Source organism: Myxocyprinus asiaticus, chromosome 13 (assembly GCF_019703515.2).
Source record: "Myxocyprinus asiaticus isolate MX2 ecotype Aquarium Trade chromosome 13, UBuf_Myxa_2, whole genome shotgun sequence".
Lineage (NCBI taxonomy): Eukaryota > Metazoa > Chordata > Actinopteri > Cypriniformes > Catostomidae > Myxocyprinus > Myxocyprinus asiaticus.
In genome coordinates, this window is record NC_059356.1 from 9,402,491 (window position 1) to 9,420,238 (window position 17,748).

Here is a 17,748-nt window from a genome sequence, read left to right on the forward strand (position 1 = left end):
TCCAGGTCATGCAAAGTCTTTGGTCGTCTTGCATGAACTGCACGTTTGAGATCTCCCCAGAGTGGCTCAATGATTTTAAGGTCAGGAGACTGTGATGGCCACTCCAGAACCTTCACCTTTTTCTGCTGTAACCACTGGAGGGTCAACTTGGCCTTGTGCTTAGGGTCATTGTCATGCTGGAAAGTCCAAGAGCGTCCCATGCGCAGCTTTCGTGCAGAAGAATGCAAATTATCTGCCAGTATTTTCTGATGACATGCTGCATTCATCTTGCCATCAATTTTCACAAGATTCCCCGTGCCTTTAGAGCTCACACACCCCCAAAACAACAGTGAGCCACCACCATGCTTCACAGTGGGGATGGTATTCTTTTCACTATAGGACTTGTTGACCCCTCTCCATACATGTGACCATAAAGCTCTATTTTGGTCTCGTCACTCCAAATGACAGTGTGCCAGAAGCTGTGAGGCGTGTCAAGGTGTCGTTAGGCATATTGTAACCAGGCTTTTTTCTGTGACATTGGCGCAGTAAAGGCTTCTTTCTGGCAACTCGACCATGCAGCTCATTTTTGTTCAAGTATCGTCGTATTGTGCTCCTTGAAACAACCACACCGTCTTTTTCCAGAGCAGTCTGTATTTCTCCTGAGGTTACCTGTGGGTTTTTCTTTGTATCCCGAACAATTCTTCTGGCAGTTGTGGCTGAAATCTTTCTTGGTCTACCTGACCTTGGCTTGGTATCAAGAGATCCCCAAATTTTCCACTTCTTAATAAGTGATTGAACAGTACTGACTGGCATTTTCAAGGCTTTGGATATCTTTTTATATCCTTTTCCATCTTTATAAAGTTCCATTACCTTGTTATGCAGGTCTTTTGACAGTTCTTTTCTGCTCCCCATGGCTCAGTATCTAGCCTGCTCAGTGCATCCACGTGAGAGCTAACAATCTCATTGACTATTTATATGCAGACACTAATTGCAATTTAAAACATTGAAATTAACCTTTAATTGCCATTTAAACCTGTGTGTGTCACCTTGTGTGTCTGTAACAAGGCCAAACATTCAAGGGTATGTCAACTTTTGATCAGGGCCATTTGGGTGATTTCTGTTACCATTATGATTTAAAAAGGAGCCAAACTACTATGTGATGATAAATGGCTTCATATGATCACTATCCTTAAATAAAAGATAATTTTTTTTTTTGCATGATCATTGATATTTTCAAAATCAATGCCAAAATTTCTGCCAGGGTATGCAAAGCAGCCCCAAATCTTGATGCTCCCTCCACTGTACATCACCATATGGATTATGTTTGCATGTTGTATGCAGTGCCTTTTTTAATGCCATACATAGTGCAGTGTGTTCTTCCCAAACAGTTCAACCTTAGTTTCATCAGTCCACAAAACATTTTCCCAGTAGTACTGTGGTGTGTCAAGGTGGTCTTTTTGGCAAATTTCAGGCATGCAGCAATGTTTTTGTTGGAAAGAAGTGGCTTACTTTGTGGTGTCCTGCCATGGACACCACGCCTGTTTACTGTTTTCCATATTGTAGACTCATGAACAGAGATATTAACCAATTCAGATGATTCCTTCTAGTCTTAAGCTGTCATCCTAGTGTTCTTTTTTTGCCTCATTGAGCATTCTGTGATGTGCCCTTTGAGTCATCTTGGCTGGATGGCCACTTCTAGGTAGTTCTAAATTGTCGACAGTACAAAATTATCTCCATTTATAGAAAATTTGTCTAACTGTGGACATATGAATATCAGAGCTCTTCGAGATAACCTTGTAACCCTTTCCAGCTTTATGCAAAGCAACAATTCTTGATCATAGGTCTTCTGAGATATTTTTTTTATTTTTATAAGGCATGATCCACATCAGCAGATGCTTCTTGTGAATGGCAAACTTAAAATGTCTGAGTGCTTTTTGTAAGTCAAAGTAACTCAAACCCACATCTCCAATTTCATTTAATTAATTGGATGCCAGGTTTGCCAACCCCTGACTCTAATTAGCTTTTGTCATTAGCCTAGGGGTTCACATACTTCCTACACTGTGAACGTTTGAATGGTATAGTCAGTATATACAAGAACAATACAGTAATTTGTGTGTTTTTATTAAAACAGAGTGTGTTTGTTCATTACTCTAACTTAGATGAAGATCAAACCAGATTGTAAGACAAATTTATACATCAATACAGGTTCCAAAGGGTTCACATACTTTTTCTTGCCACTTTATATGGAATAACTACCTACATGAAACTGACTAATAATGCACCAAGACCTTTTTATATGTGCCTAAAAAGAACCCAATTCTTTTTATGCTGTATTTGAAATGTGTCCTTTAAAGCGTACATCGTTGCTTTTCAGCAACAGCATTTCTGTCTGTGCAACAAGTCAATATGAGATGTTGCACAGGCCACCTGCCGCTGGGACCCACATTTTAGTGGGGCCGGGTGTTAAAGTCCCCATGAAGTGCCTTGTAAAGCACAGCTTACTTTACACTGTTGGCGTATTTCCTACTGAATCATGAACGGCTCGAGCCATTTTTTAAAATAGCCAATAAGCACAGTCATACAGACAAACACACATTCCTCTGTCCACCGTGCTGCTGTTAGAGAGTGAAACTGAGTGATCTCAACCTAGTTCGGCTGCTTTTCCACTGACATGAGATCTGAACAGTGATCAAACTGACCCTGTTACAAACAAAAACAGCGCATCGCGGACTTTACTAATGACAAGGCAGGAGCTGTTGTGCAAGTCATGAAGATGAATCAGAAACAAGCAAATAAAACATTACAACATATCAATGTTATGAATCACACTACACTAAATAGAAAGAGCAAAGAACATTTATCATGATGCACATCCCAAGAAACCTCTGAAAAACGGCTGCATTAAATACAGTTGAAGTCAGAAGTTTACATACACTTAGGTTGAAGTCAATAAAACAAATTTTTTAACTACTCCACAGATTTCATATTAGCATTACAATAGTTTTGGCAAGTTGTTTAGGACATCTACTTTGTGCATGACACAAGTAATTTTTCCAACAATTGTTTACAGACAGATTGTTTCACTTTTACTATATCACAATTCTAGTGGGTCAGAAGTTTACATACACTAGGTTAACTGTGCCTTTAAGCAGCTTGGAAAATTCCAGAAAATTATAATATGACTAATTGGAGTCAATTGGAGGTGTACCTGTGGATGTATTTTAAGGCCTACCTTCAAACTCAGTGCCTCTTTGCTTGACATCATGGGAGAATCAAAAGAAATCAGCCAAGACCTCAGAAAAATATTGTGGACCTCCACAAGTCTGGTTCATCCTTGGGAGCAATTTCCAAACGCCTGAAGGTACAACATTCATTTGTACAAGCAATAGTATGCAAGTATAAACACCATGGGACCACGCAGCCATCATACCGCTCAGGAAGAAGATACATTCTGTCTCCTAGAGATGAATGTAGTTTGGTGCGAAAAGTGCAAATCAATCCAAGAACAACAGCAAATGACCTTGTGAAGATGGTGGAGGAAACAGATAGACAAGTATCTATATCCACAGTAAAACGAGTCCTATATCGACATAACCTGAAAGGCTGCTCAGCAAGGAAGAAGTCACTGCTCTAAAACCACCATAAAAAACTACAGTTTGCAAGTGCACGTGGGGACAAAGATCTTAATTTTTGGAGAAATGTCCTCTGGTCTAATGAAACTAATATTGAACTGTTTGGCCATAATGACCATCTTTATGTTTGGAGGAAAAAAGGTGAGGCTTGCAAGCCGAAGAACATCATCTCAACCATGAAGCATGGGGGTGGCATCATCATGTTGTGGGGGTGTTTTGCTGCTGGAGGGACTGGTGCACTTCACAAAATAGATGGCATCATGAGGAAGGAAAATTATGTGGATATATTGAAGCAACATCTCAAGACATCAGCCAGGAAATTAAAGCTCGGTCGCAAATGGGTCTTCCAAATGGACAATGACCCCAAGCATACCTCCAAAGTTGTGGCAAAATGGCTTAAAGACAACAAAGTCAAGGTATTGGAGAGGCCATCACAAAGCCCTGACCTCAATCTGATAGAAAAAAAGTGTGTGCGAGCAAGGAGGCCTACAAACCTGACTCAGTTACACCAGTTCTGTCTGGAGGAATGGGCCAAAATTCCAGCAACTTATTGTGAGAAACTTGTGGAAGGCTTCCCAAAACTTTTGACCCAAGTTAAATAAATTAAAGGCAATGCTACCAAATACTAACAAAGTGTATGTAAACTTCTGACCCACTGGGAATGTGATGAAAGAAAGAAATAAAAGCTGAAATAAATCATTCTCTCTACTATTATTCTGACATTTCACATTCTTAAATTAAAGTAGTGATCCTACCTGACCTAAGACAGGAAATGTTTTCTATGATTAAATGGCAGGAATTGTGAAAAATTGAGTTTAAATGTATTTGGCTAAGGTGTATGTAAACTTCTGACTTCAACTGTATAAACTCCAGAAACTTTCACTGCGTCTAACTCCCGTGAGTGCGTCCAATCAGAAGTGATAGTCCCTATGACCTGTTCTCTTCAGAGACAATTACCCTCCATTCTGAGGGCCTCAGGGGGCTGAAAGGTGATAACTGTCAGTCACAACTAATTTCTACAGTGATTATTATTGGAAATTCTGTTTGGAAAGACCCCACAACATGGATTGTGCTCTCTCTGAAGTGCCCTGCGAAGGAACCATCAGCTCATGTGAAAACACAGCCATGTGCGGTGAGCAGATTAATGAGGCGGGTGCCTTCTTGTTCTAGAACTTATTTGATTGGACAAGGTTTCTCTAGTACAGTTTGATGTCATGATTTGACTGTGTCTTTCTAGCTGGAAGAGCGAGGCTGCAGAGTTTAAATGCTTATAACTTCTGAAAATGAATTTTGTCAACCTTTAGAAGTACTCTTGCATATAGATGACCCTAAAGATAATTGGGATAAATATTGACTAAAAGCAGCAAAACTTTCATTTTGATTTCACAGTGTCTTTAATTACACACATTGTTGTATACTGTTTGTAATCATTATTTTTTTTTTTTTACTTTTGAAAGTATTTTAGTGTATTTCATTGTAAGCTGTTGCTAGTAATTAATTGAAATGTGATTTTTGTCCTTTCAGGAATTTGAAGACCACTTTGAGGATGAGGTTGATTTCACCCCCCCAGCAGAGGACACCCCCTCTATGCAGTCCCCTGCGGAGGTTTATACACTTGCTGTTCCACCCGTGCACCTCCCTGGACCCCCTCACCTCCAACTGCCCAGCATAACAGGTCAGAAATATGTTCCTACAAGGGCACCCCTCTGCATCCGAGGACAAAATTAAGTTAGTGCTTCTCTCTCACACTTGTTTCTGTAACTCTGTGTTTTTTAATTGTTGGGTTGCAGGTCTGTTCTTTTCTATCAAAAACAAAAGGGAAAAACAATACTAAATGCAAACAGTTAGATGCAGCTGACTACATAATCAAACATAGTTAGGATAGCAACATAAATAGGCTCATAAACTTTTAAAAGAGAGGAGAATACGGTTGACAAATCTTATGCTGTTGATGTGCAAGGCTGTGTGTTCAATCAAACTATTTTGCCACAAAAGGTGTAAATAAAATCAGTTTGTTGTGTAACTATACTCGTTCCGATAAAATTCCAACATTTCCACCAGGGATGCAAAGTAAGAACTTTATTTAAATAGGCTTTTATGCAAATATGTGACGCTTTTATAACGCCGACGCCTGAGCATAATGAGTCAACAGCCGAGCCGACTCACTTCAAAACAAAAACTGGGTGACTCTGTGAAAGATTTTGTGTTGTTTTTCATCATCCTGTTTTGTTGTGCAAAACTTACTGTATCTTGGACAAGAGGCGCTCGATTTGGAAGAGATGGAAAGCAACAGGAGTGCAAGAGCAGAGAAGAAGAAATGGCTTTATTGCTAAATTCATTTGAAGTCAGATGCATTTTGTTTGTTACTTTTCCATAACTTTGCATGCTTTTACTTATGCTTTCAGTGAACAACGCTACTATTGTGTTCTGATTTTTCAAACACGGATTTCAAATAGCAATTAAATCAACACTGTGATGTGTAGGGTAGATAGTATGTGCATACAGCGAACTTAAAAAGTTTGTTCATAGCCTTGAGTTAAAGTAAAAAAGGTGCAAATGAGGCAGTGCAAAAAGGTAAGTAAAACACTTAAAGGACTGAACAGTAGAACGAATGAACTATATACATAACACAAAGTACAAACTATATACAGGTGTGCATTAACCAATTTACAACGTGGATGCAAAGAACCTCTGATTTCCTCCACAAATTGCATTAAAATCATTTATGCACACATTACCGGAGTATCCTGCTTATACCATGGTCACTTGCCAGCATTGATTAGTTAAAGCTGTCATTGTTTTTTGTAGTGCAAATGTTGACTGTAAGAATAAAAAAATAAAAAAATTTTTTTTTTACATTTTATCTACGGGTGATTAGATCATGAGATCTGCCGGTTCTAAATCAGGTACAGAGATAAAAAAAAAGTGCAAAAAGATCACATTTATTTTTAGGGGTGGTTAAAAATATTATTTTTCTGATTAATCACGGAATTAATTTGAACGATTTCGTCAGCGATTCTTAAATCCCAAGATCGATCTTTCACTCAGTGTGCAACCCTCCACTACAATGAGAAGAAATCACTCACATTTGCAAACAAATTTCGCGCTGTGCGACTGAAGTTAATATATTTACCAACTGGCTGGTAAATGTTTACATTTCACTCACCAGTAATTGTGTAGTTTAGTCGTGAAGTGTTCAGCAGCGAGATCCTTTCACAGCGTGTTGAGAGTAAAAGTTGTTCTGTGTAATGTGTGTCCAAAGACGAGATCCCCCAACTCATTTGTCATTGAATATGGTCTCTTTTAATACCATTTCTGTTCTTAACAGTCAGTTGATGATCAAAACAACTACAAAAAAAGACAATTACTTGTAGTCATGCATTACACAGATGAGGTAAAGCCATTCCAGTCCTCTCTCATTTATATGAGCTCGTTTAAAGGCGCCGTTTACAGAAATGATGGTTTTTGTTAGCGACAGTACCAGTTTTGTGCGTGTTCAACAAATCAATGTAAATACTTTATGCAATTTAACAATAAATATATTACAAAAATAATGTATGAAATATAATATTTATTGATTGAGTACATTTATTTGTTCATTTTTAAAAAGCCAAAATGATGAAAAAGTAATAAAATATAATTAGAAAATTAATATTTTCCTAATGAACCTAGTGAAAAGGTCCCCCGTATAATTAACAGCATTAAGATTTTACACTCTGAAAAAACAAATTGTACATTTGAATGCACAATCCAGAAATAAAAAAAAGCCACATAATTTAGAAGGGTGGGTACTCCTAACATGTAATATTTTATTTCTGTTGTTTGCCGTTTTCACATTAATGGGAAAAAAAACAGCATTGCAGACATCTCTCTGTTATGAACATGAAGTTGTAAAAGGAGGACTTTCGTGAAACCTGCAGACTTTGACCTCTGAGACATTAGTATGGTATTCATTAAGGCTGCGATATAAGATTCGATTTCAATAACCAAACCACAAAAGGCTGCGTTTTATAATAGTCTTCATTCAGCGTTTCAGTCAGCAATACGTGAGCGAGTGGCGCCCTCTAGTGGGTGTGTGCTGACCAGCGTAGCAATATTAGATGATGTTTATCATATTACAGTTCTTCAAAGACAGCATTGCATGATTTGTGACAGTTAGTCCCAGCTCTGAGACTCATCACCACCTGCTACATCAGCGGTTCTTAAACTGGGGGTTGTAAAGCGGTCACGGGAAAACATTTATTTTGAAGGATTGTATAAAATACTCACCTAATGGCACCACCTACTGGCGACATGAAATAAACTAACTGCTGATTGGAAGAAGTCACATGGACTCATATTTGTTGAAGAAGGACAAATTAAGGACGATTTTTTGTTCTGTCGCTCTCTTCCCGAACGTGCAACAGGTGAGCAACTTTTTGCCACATTGGATTCATTTGTACGTGAACATGACATTGAATAGAAGAACTGTGTGGGAATTTGCTCCAACGGTGCGTGTGCAGTGACTGGTAAACACGACTGGATTGGTGACAAAAGTACTGGCCGTCGCTCCACTTGCAGTATGGACACATTACATGATACATAGACAAGCCCTTGTGGCTAAGAAAATGCCACCTGATCTAAAACAAGTGATGGATGAAGCTGTCCGCACATTCAACACGATCAAAGCAAGCGCAACGAGCACGTGACTTTTTCAAGTTCTCTGTCAAGAGATGGGCACGGAACACCAGCAGCTGCTGTTTCATAGTGAAGTACGGTGGCTTTCCAGAGGAAAAGTTCTCAGTTGTCTCTATGAGCTCCGAGAGGAGGTGAGGATCTTTCTTTTGGAGAAAAACTCCCCGTTAGCTCCAACATTTTCTGATGAAAAATGGCTTGCCATTCTGACCTACCTAGCTGATATTTTCAGCAGACTTAACGATCTGAACACAGAACTTCAGGGTAAAAATGCGTTGCTCTTCACTCTTTCTGATAAAAATGAAGCCTGGATCAGAAAACTGTCATTATGGCGAACTCGCTTGCACAATGATAACTTTGCTTCCCCCTTACTGGACGATTTTCTAAACGAGAGCAGCGTGTCAAAAGCCAACTTGCGGCTGATTATCGGGGCTCACCTAAATGAAATGCAAACGCAATTCTGTGAGTATTTCCCTGAAAACAGAAGAGTGGATTAGAAACCCCTTTGCAAAGACATTACTGACAAGAATGCCAATTGAATTGGAAGAGTCAATGGTTAACATGGCAACAGAAATGGTCGCAAAACATTGTCATTCTTAAAAAGGGGTCCGGAGGTAGTTTGAGTAGGCGCAATAATGTAGATCTGTGAATAAAACTGACTGGAACTACCTGTGCGGTTTTAATGCACAAATTCCAGCCAGTCAGAATCGAGGATTTGAAAAGAGCATGGTATAATAATGGCATTTTTTAAAAGTAAATGTTGGTGCTGTTCCCCTTTAAATCCACTGCCCTTTAGAGCTGAATTATATGGAATTCCCAATGTGTTAACCTAACAGTTTAACACAGGCTAATTTGCTAAATCCCCTTTCCTTCAAAAAAACGTATTATGTAATTCAGTGAAAGACAGCATACACTGCTGTCGAGTGACAAAGTCTTATGATGCCCAGAGTTTGCAGCCACTAGGGCTGTGTGGTGTGGCATGTTTTTCAGGTAGATCATGAAGCTAATTAGGCAAGTAAACACTGCACTGTATTAAACCCGCTTGATTCGATTGTGGTAAAACACACTGCATTGAAGTCTTTACTTCCAGTAGTCAAAGAAGATTAACTGCTTTGAAAAATCCAAACATATTTCTAAAGGATAAAGTATTGTGCTGAAACAAAGGTCCGCCTTACATAACCACTTTAGTGGATAGATTCTGCGTGCATTGTGGTTCTTCAGTAGTTTTTGAATGTGAAGCTTTATTATTAAGCATTATATTCAGACCAACATTAGCTTGCATTTGCTGTTTATTTGGTGTCAGTTGTGATTGCATTAAATCAGATGTTTGTCCAATGTTAGGTCTTTTAGATGTTTCGTCGGGTCCGCATGTGGCACGGCACTCTCTCAGTTACATTCAAGAGATCGGGAACGGCTGGTTTGGGAAGGTAAGTCTGTCTTCCTGTTTACATTACATACTAAAAATGTGAATAGACTCATAGATTCGTGTCTTTTGCTCACCTGCATGTGTGACAGTCGTTCAGTTGCATTGTGTGAAAGCAAAGCACTGTCCTCTCTGAAGTATTTGTTAAGGACAAATATACAATTTCTCCAGGGGATTAATCTTAAAATCGTGTTCTTGTTGGCACTTGCTCTCATCTCTACGCCGGGGCCCACGGGGGCCTGAGTTTGACGTGTTCAAGGGAGCATTATACGGCACTCATGCTGCCTTTCTGCAGCCCATGTGTGGATGTGTTTACTGAGATGAGGACTTATGGGAAAACCTCGTTTCCTGATGCTTTTTCCTGCCTGGATGAGCCATGGGAACATCCTCATCTGAGCCACCTGCTGTGTTGTGTTCTGCTCGACAGGCCTTGTTTTCAGAAATGACTCCGTTCCTGTTGGAATCGCTTGTCATGATAGGTCCATTGTAGTGTCCTTCATTAAAAGTCATTTTACCAGTTGACCTCACTCTGTTTGTCTGTCTTAACAGGTTCTGCTCAGTGAGATCTACGCGGACCCTGGAGTTGCCCGTGCAGTTGTGAAAGAGCTGAAGGCCAACGCCAGTGCCAAAGAGCAGAATGAGTTCCTGCAGCAGGGAGACCCGTACAGGTGAGAGATCAATTCAAGAAGGATCAGCATCAGTGTTTTATCAGCCTTGCCAGTCTTTATTAGAGCATAGTTCACTGGTGCCTTTCCACATCAGTCTTTCCACTGCATTTGATAACCATTTGCTTCGTCATGTATGTTTTTCATGCCATTTGAATGGTATTTGTTTTAAAAAGTTGAGACATTTTTCTTTGCTGGTCTTTTTTTCCCTTATTGCTTCAGCTGTTTGTTTGTATGTATGTGTGACTGCATCTTTACTGTTAGACTGTAATGTTGTTTTGAACCACAAACCACTATGTAATGTTGGGCGGGTCTTATTGTATCCATTGGGATTTGATTAGCTTGTGAGGTGGTGAAACATATTAGTCTATGATTTTATCAGTGGTATTTGCTAAGACAAGAATCATTAGTACTTATCCACCCTAACCTTAAGAATACGTTTTTTGTGCTTAACAGGAAAATTATTGCATAGCAAAGAGGTTTGCAATGTTTACATTAGTCTTTTACGTTAATGAATAGAGTAAAACAAGCATAATTTTTCACTCATAGACTATGTTAATTTGTATGTGCAAGCACACAGAGTTACGTATGTTATAAACTGAATAGGGCTGATAAACGAAATTCGAATTTTTCACTGAAATTTTACTAAAATACGAATTATATTAACATTTTTAAGACATTATTTAAGGTAAGGGGGAAAATCTACAAATTAGCTGATTCAAGTGGGTGCAACAATTCAATAAACCAATCAGCACCGTGTTATAGCGATTGTGTACTGCAAAGAACGTGATAGTCAAAAGATTTAGCCAGTTAATAATCTCAAATATTAAGTAAAAAATTAAAATGAGAAAAGAAACGTGCCCATCTTTTTCTCTGTAAGCATGCGCTAGATGAACGTCTTTGACTGTTGCGCCTCGTTTCTCTGTTTTTTTCAGTGTCTTGCTTGGCACAATCCAAAATTCAAATGCTCAATTTAGCATTCGAATGTGGAGATTTTTCTTAAAACGAATGTTCAAATTTTCAGTTGACTTGACAGTTACTCAAACCTGCACTACGCAAGATTTTTTGCTTAATTAACAAAATTTCATTTTTGAGCGAGTGCAGTACATAAAAAAAAAAGCATGTCGGGGGATCTTGTGTTTATAGATCGTGATTTGTTTAATAGGCTATGTTTTCTGGTGAAGTTACTGTAAGATTTTCAGTAAAATTCATGATTTCTAAGTATTTTCTAACATAGCTGCAGTTTAGAGGTTCCCTGAGTGTGTGTGTATTTGTATGTTAGTGTGTGTGTTAGGGCTGGGCGATATGTAAAAAATATTTTATTGATAATCGCCTTTGCGATTAATGAAATATTGCGATATCCGATTATATTGTCAACCCCCCTGCCAAGGGTCAGTGAATTTATTTACTTTATTGATTTCGCTTTAAAAATTGAATTCATTTATTGAAACACGAAAAACATAAAATCAAATTCCAAATTCAAATTGCACTTTAAACTAAAACAAATCTAAATTTAACTACAAACATTTACTATCTCCAACAGCTACATTTGCCATCACGCAAGCATCCGTCAATGACAGCAGGTGGAAAATTATTAATAGTCTACAGATTAAGAACTAAAGACAATTATAAATAATAATAAATATACCTCATAAATGCCCTTGTGTTCCCAAAATAATGCTGCCAAATGTGTGTACTTATCGAATTTGTGTTTGTATTGCGTTTTGGTAATACAGTTAATGCTGCCTAAAGAAAAGAAAAGAAAACTATATTTTAGGTTCAAGATGAATGTGTCTTGGATTACTTTATGATTTAATCACTTTCATATTTGTTTCTTTAATACAAAGATGTATTATTGAACGTGCAGTGTTGTGTTCAAAATGCATGCTAACCAAAAAAAGTGAATTAAACTCACAGCACCTTCCAAGATGATCGGAAATAATTTGCAGCATTCTCATAGACTACTTTATTCTTGCAAACAGTTTTCAGACGAAAAACTCTTTACATGCGCATGTTTCACTAGACAGGCTCGTGCTGCATTCCTCTGAACAAACAGCGAATCAGACACGAACATTGACGGCTTTTCTTTTGTCTGTTCTTAAAAATATAATAAAGTGTGTTTCTTCAAGCACATGTCTTTGTGACTAACAGCATTTCTTGTCAGGTGTCACTCCGAGACGTCTTACAGGTCACCCGCCTGTTGCGGTAGATGAACAAAATTACCTGCGCGTGAAATACATTTGGACGAGGAGCTTGCATACTGGATTAAGCCTCGTCGCATCTTGCGGGTGACGGGTGCTAGTTTCACACCCTGGGCTACTGTTTCATATATTTGCTGACTTCCCAGATCCATGGTTTTGCAATTTCCCAATATTGTCGATCATTAGAAATGCACAAGTAGTTCTCATTTTCCATTGCCCTTTTAGTACATGTTCTTTTTAAAAGCCAATATAGGTACAAGGTACTACAAGGTAGTTGCCAATGAATGTATAGTCACCTCAAGTTGTTTATAATGTGATAATTAATTAGCACAGTAGTGTACATATTATTTCGTTTTGTGTGTAACCATCTCCATTATAACTTTGCTCCCAAAGGAACGATTAAGGAAACTGTTTAGTATTTTAATTGCTATATTGCATATTTCTGACATAACAACTGACATAAAATGTTCCTCCACAAGTTTTTTACAATTTTAGGTTTCAACCACAGATGTCGATAGAGAGCCCAAAATTATATAGTTTAGCTTTAAAGCTGATACTCCCGATTAAAACGAGCCCAAATACAACGTGATACAATCTTGAGGTAATCTTCACGGAGTGACCTGACATGCTGAGCAGCTGAAGGGAAGTCGGCGACTCCTGGGTCCTATGCAACCTTGGTCAGATTATCAGTGTGACTTATACACCAGCACGACTTACCTGTGTACTGTATGTTTTTTTGTTTTTTTTTCTCTTAACACAGTTTTGACCAGGTGCGATTTACATTCAGGCGCGACTTTATTTTCGGAAAATATAAAATAAAATAAAGTAGCAGGACCTGAAATATATATATATATATATATATATATATATATATATATGGACCAGAATATCATAAATACATGTGGATGGGCTCTTTTGACTTTGGCCAGTAAGCAGCCTGCCTAGCAACTATCTAAAGCTCCCTAATAACTGCATAGCAATGCCCTGACAACCATATAGCAATGCGCAAATAACCACTCAAAACACCATAGCAACTACCCAGAAAACCCAAGCATTGTGGTAGTGAGTTTTGGAGATTTATCATTTTTGATTCCATGATGTCTTTCAAAGCTGCTACAGTTTTAAAATAATAAACAGAGTCTGTTATGTATGGTTGGATTTCAGTGTTTTCCATTATTTGTGTCTTTACAGGGTTCTGCAGCATCCTAATATACTGCAGTGTCTCGGTCAGTGTGTGGAAGCCATACCTTTCCTGTTGGTTTTTGAGTACTGTGAACTGGTAAGTTAGTGAATTGTGACTTTTTAGGCAAAATTTCAAACATTTTAACTAGATCTGTCAAAATTAACACTTGCGATTAATTAAAAAAGTTTAACCCTTTAATTTTTCTTAATCGCAATGAACGCATTTACTGTTAATTAAACATAAACCACGAAAAACACTTGTGGGACTAGGGCGGAATCTTTGCGATGTGTCCGCCCGGAGTCATAACACGGAGGCACTCACCGCAACACACACACACACACACAACAATGATGGGAAAGGACCTCTTAACACTATTTGTATGTACAAAACACTTGTGGTGATGATTTTGATTCATTTTAGTGACTTGATTCTTTTGATTCCGTTTGTTCAGATTCATTCTTTGATTATTTTACTGACCATTTCTTCAAGTTATGCCTTTGCACCTGCAGATGGTGCCAAATGACAGTCTTTTAAGTATAATTGCATTGAACCGAAAGCAGTCATTCTCAACCAGAACAAGTCTTATTATCATTTATTAAAATTCTACTTCAGAATCAGAATGAGCTTTATTACATGAAGGAATTTGTCTTGGTGACAGATGCTTCCAGTTCACAAACAATACATCAACAAGACAGAGATTATAATAAAAATATAGAATAAAAATAAAAGTGAATAAAAAATAAAATATATATGGAAATACACAATAGGACAGTGTGTGTGTGTGTGTGTGTGTGTGATATATATATATATATATATATATATACACACGTATGTACAATATACAAATACCAATCTGTTATATACAGAAGCAAGGGAATGTAATGGCAGAAGAGGTGTGGTATGTTGGATGAGGGAGGAAACCAACATACCAACAGTTAGCTCTGCAGAGTGTTTAAGCATCATAAGGTTTTCCCCACAAATGACAACAAAGCATATCTATCATACTCTGAAATTCTGAGCATGACTTTTTTTATCAAGCTATACCAAAAAAAGGACAACAATACTAGCCTAAAAATAATTAGGAGTTTCAATAACACCCATATGTCATTGTAATGTGTGGTCATCACTCACTTTTATTCATAATTCATCCGGCCCCATTTCTTGTTGAATGAGATTGACAGTATGAATGAACGACATGCAGTTCCTCCTCCCATTCAGCCGGTCAACATTCATGATGACTGATTCGTTATGATATACTCCTTCACAGCGCGCTCTTGAATGCTATCGGCTCACGCTGAAAGGAAGACAAGTGGAATTTGCATGTGTACAAATGTATAAAGACCATTTAAAAATGTTTTCGCCACAAATGACAGGTCTTATTTTCCCTGTATTTTGTCAAATGCTGTGCTTAAGTTTTACCAAGACCTAAACATCGTACACTATGCATCAGAGCACAACATTTCTATCTGTAATTCATGTTATTTTTAGTCTTCAGTCATTTTTTCACTCTTAAATTGGGGATCATGTTTTGTGTATACCTATAATCTTGTTTTAAGTGCATTTCACCCGTCTCTCCTTGTTGAATGTGATTGACTCGCATGTTAAACTGAACGAACGACATGCCTCCTCTCGTTCAGTCATTCAGCAGATCTTCATTCACGAATCATTCTTGAATGAGTTTACCAGTATATTCAGTTTATTCACGAACCACCTCTCATCTCGTTAAGACTCAAATGACAGACTAGTTCAGTGATGGGGCAAATTTCGTTCAGCGGGATGAACCAGTGATGTTCTCCTTCACAGCCCGCACTCGTATGCTGTTAGCTCATGCTATAGTCAGTCTTTACAGACATGAAAAGCAGTAGAGCTCATTGGCACTGAAAAGGAGAGACATCAGTAAACGTAAAAATGAGTGAGTGTATGGATGTGAACAAGAACGATTCGTTCACTTGAAAGATTTGTTCAAAAAGACTGATTCGTTCACGAATGAATTATCACTACAAAACACCCAGATGGGATATGTGACAAAGCACGCACTTTGCAGCCTCTGTAAGGTGCAATTTAATTACCACAGAAGCAGGTCAAGTCTTAACTATCACAAAAACGCAGGAGACGTTGTCTTCAAGCGCTTTTCATGTGGAGTTCAAAACGACATTTGATGCAGACGTAGACGCCCTGACACATATCATAAAAGTGGCTTCATGGCTGCTGTAGCAAAGCAGATAGCTACAGTCTTCCAGCTTATTAATATTGTGACGAGATTTAATGCCCATTGCAATAAATATACAACCTATGTGGGGATTAGTTACTTCAATTAGTCAAGCTCCCACTTAGATTTTGGGAAATGTTTATTGTTACTTGAATCGGTGCAGTTTAAGTGCATTTCTTTATGCTATGGAAGACTTTGTTAGGAAACATTTTTATGTAGCATTATATTGTTACATATAATTTTATTTTCTTTCCTAAAAAGACAAGAAAAGTAGTATACTGTATATAGAGTATATAATGTCAGCACTTTTAAAATCTGCGATTAATCTCGATTAACTATGAAAAATTATGTGATTAATTGCGATTAAAAAATATTAATTGACTGACAGCACTACTTTTAACTTATCATGAATCTTAATGCACTTAACCCCCCAGTCATGTTGGGAAAATTGCCAAATCCCTATGTCTCAAAACGGCAAAGAATGTTCTCTAGAATAGAGCTTTGTAAAATTAGATGGCATATTTAAACAAACAAGGCAGTATGGGATACTGTCTGGTCAATTAGTTGTATGATGTATTGTAAACAGTGTACTATAAACATTAATTCCTGAATTTGATGAATTATGCATTAAAGGGTCACTCTGTAATAGTCGTGTTTATCTTGCAATCACACCTAGTGGCATATAGCAACACAAAAACAGAAGTTCTCAGTTCCCAAGTCTTTATAAAAATATGCTTGAGTGTTCAACTTATGAGAATGATCATCATTTTATACATATTTTTAAACAAATATTTTTATACTATTATTATTATTTCTTTCTGTTTAAAAGTTAACGTTATCATCTTTTAAGTGGCCGATTTGCATGGTGGGATCTTGTTCTTGTCTCACTGCCACACAGAACAGTCTGCTGTATGCCCAGATACTCCACTGTACCTTATTTGTTCCCAGTGCTTTAATTAGGCTAGCATCTGTCTGAAGTTATTGAGCCAGTCTCTGTCATTGGGCTGCTTCTTGTCCTTTGATTTATTTTCTTTTTACTTGATCTATTTCGGGTGTGTTGCTTGTGCCTGACATGGATCTGATCCAAATAACTGCCTGCATTAGGTAGTTCTCCGATTCCCTCATATCCTAATAAAGCAACAGGATTCTTTTACTGACACTGTTACTCTCACATCTCACTGTGTTTGTGCATTTTATCACCATGTTGCAAAAGGTGCTGTGAGAAAGAGAAAAGGGTTGGTATACAACACAGAATTGCATTTTAAATACTGATCGAGCTCATGCATAAAAACACAAAATTAAAAACATCTTGTTTTTGATTGACGGCATATTGGAATATGATTGTGAAAGTAACAAATAATTTTTTGTGAAGCTTTGCGCTTTAATTTTCTTGGTGGAACTTGCTTTTTATAATGACATGTCCATGCAGGTAGGTTAAAAAATAAATATTATAAAATACAATTATAAAATTATTATTTATTATTAAAAATATATATTTTTATTTTTATTTATTTATTTTTTTTAAAATGTGAATTGGAATGCGATTGTGAAAAGAAAAAGAGAGGTTAAAAATAAAAATTCAATAATTTCATGTCTATAGTTAATTCTCAATTGCTGCAATAAAAAGTTACGGTTTATAAGCCTCTAATGTGCTAGTGCAAAGTGAAACAAATAAAAACATGCCATCATCTGTTCTCCCCCTAACTGCTAATCTACCAAACATAAAGGTTGATTAAACCTGGCAGTTCACTACTCGGTGTTTGTGCAAACTCACGTTGTGAA

The 17,748-nt window shown here is 37.5% G+C and overlaps 1 protein-coding gene across 3 annotated transcripts in view; it reads left to right on the forward strand.

The window, feature by feature from the left end:
- The window catches only part of LOC127450785 (serine/threonine-protein kinase LMTK2-like), a 78,212-nt gene that overhangs the window by 39,655 nt on the left and 20,809 nt on the right, over positions 1-17,748 (forward strand). For 2 of the 3 annotated variants that reach the window (XM_051715135.1, XM_051715134.1), the window contains 4 exons: positions 5,136-5,286; positions 9,627-9,712; positions 10,258-10,376; positions 13,766-13,853. In XM_051715135.1, coding sequence (XP_051571095.1) covers positions 5,199-5,286; positions 9,627-9,712; positions 10,258-10,376; positions 13,766-13,853 — 381 coding nt within the window. In that variant the 5' untranslated portion in view covers positions 5,136-5,198. Of the gene's footprint in view, positions 1-4,608; positions 4,744-5,135; positions 5,287-9,626; positions 9,713-10,257; positions 10,377-13,765; positions 13,854-17,748 lie in introns of those variants that run through there. The other variant, XM_051715136.1, reaches the window with a different exon arrangement.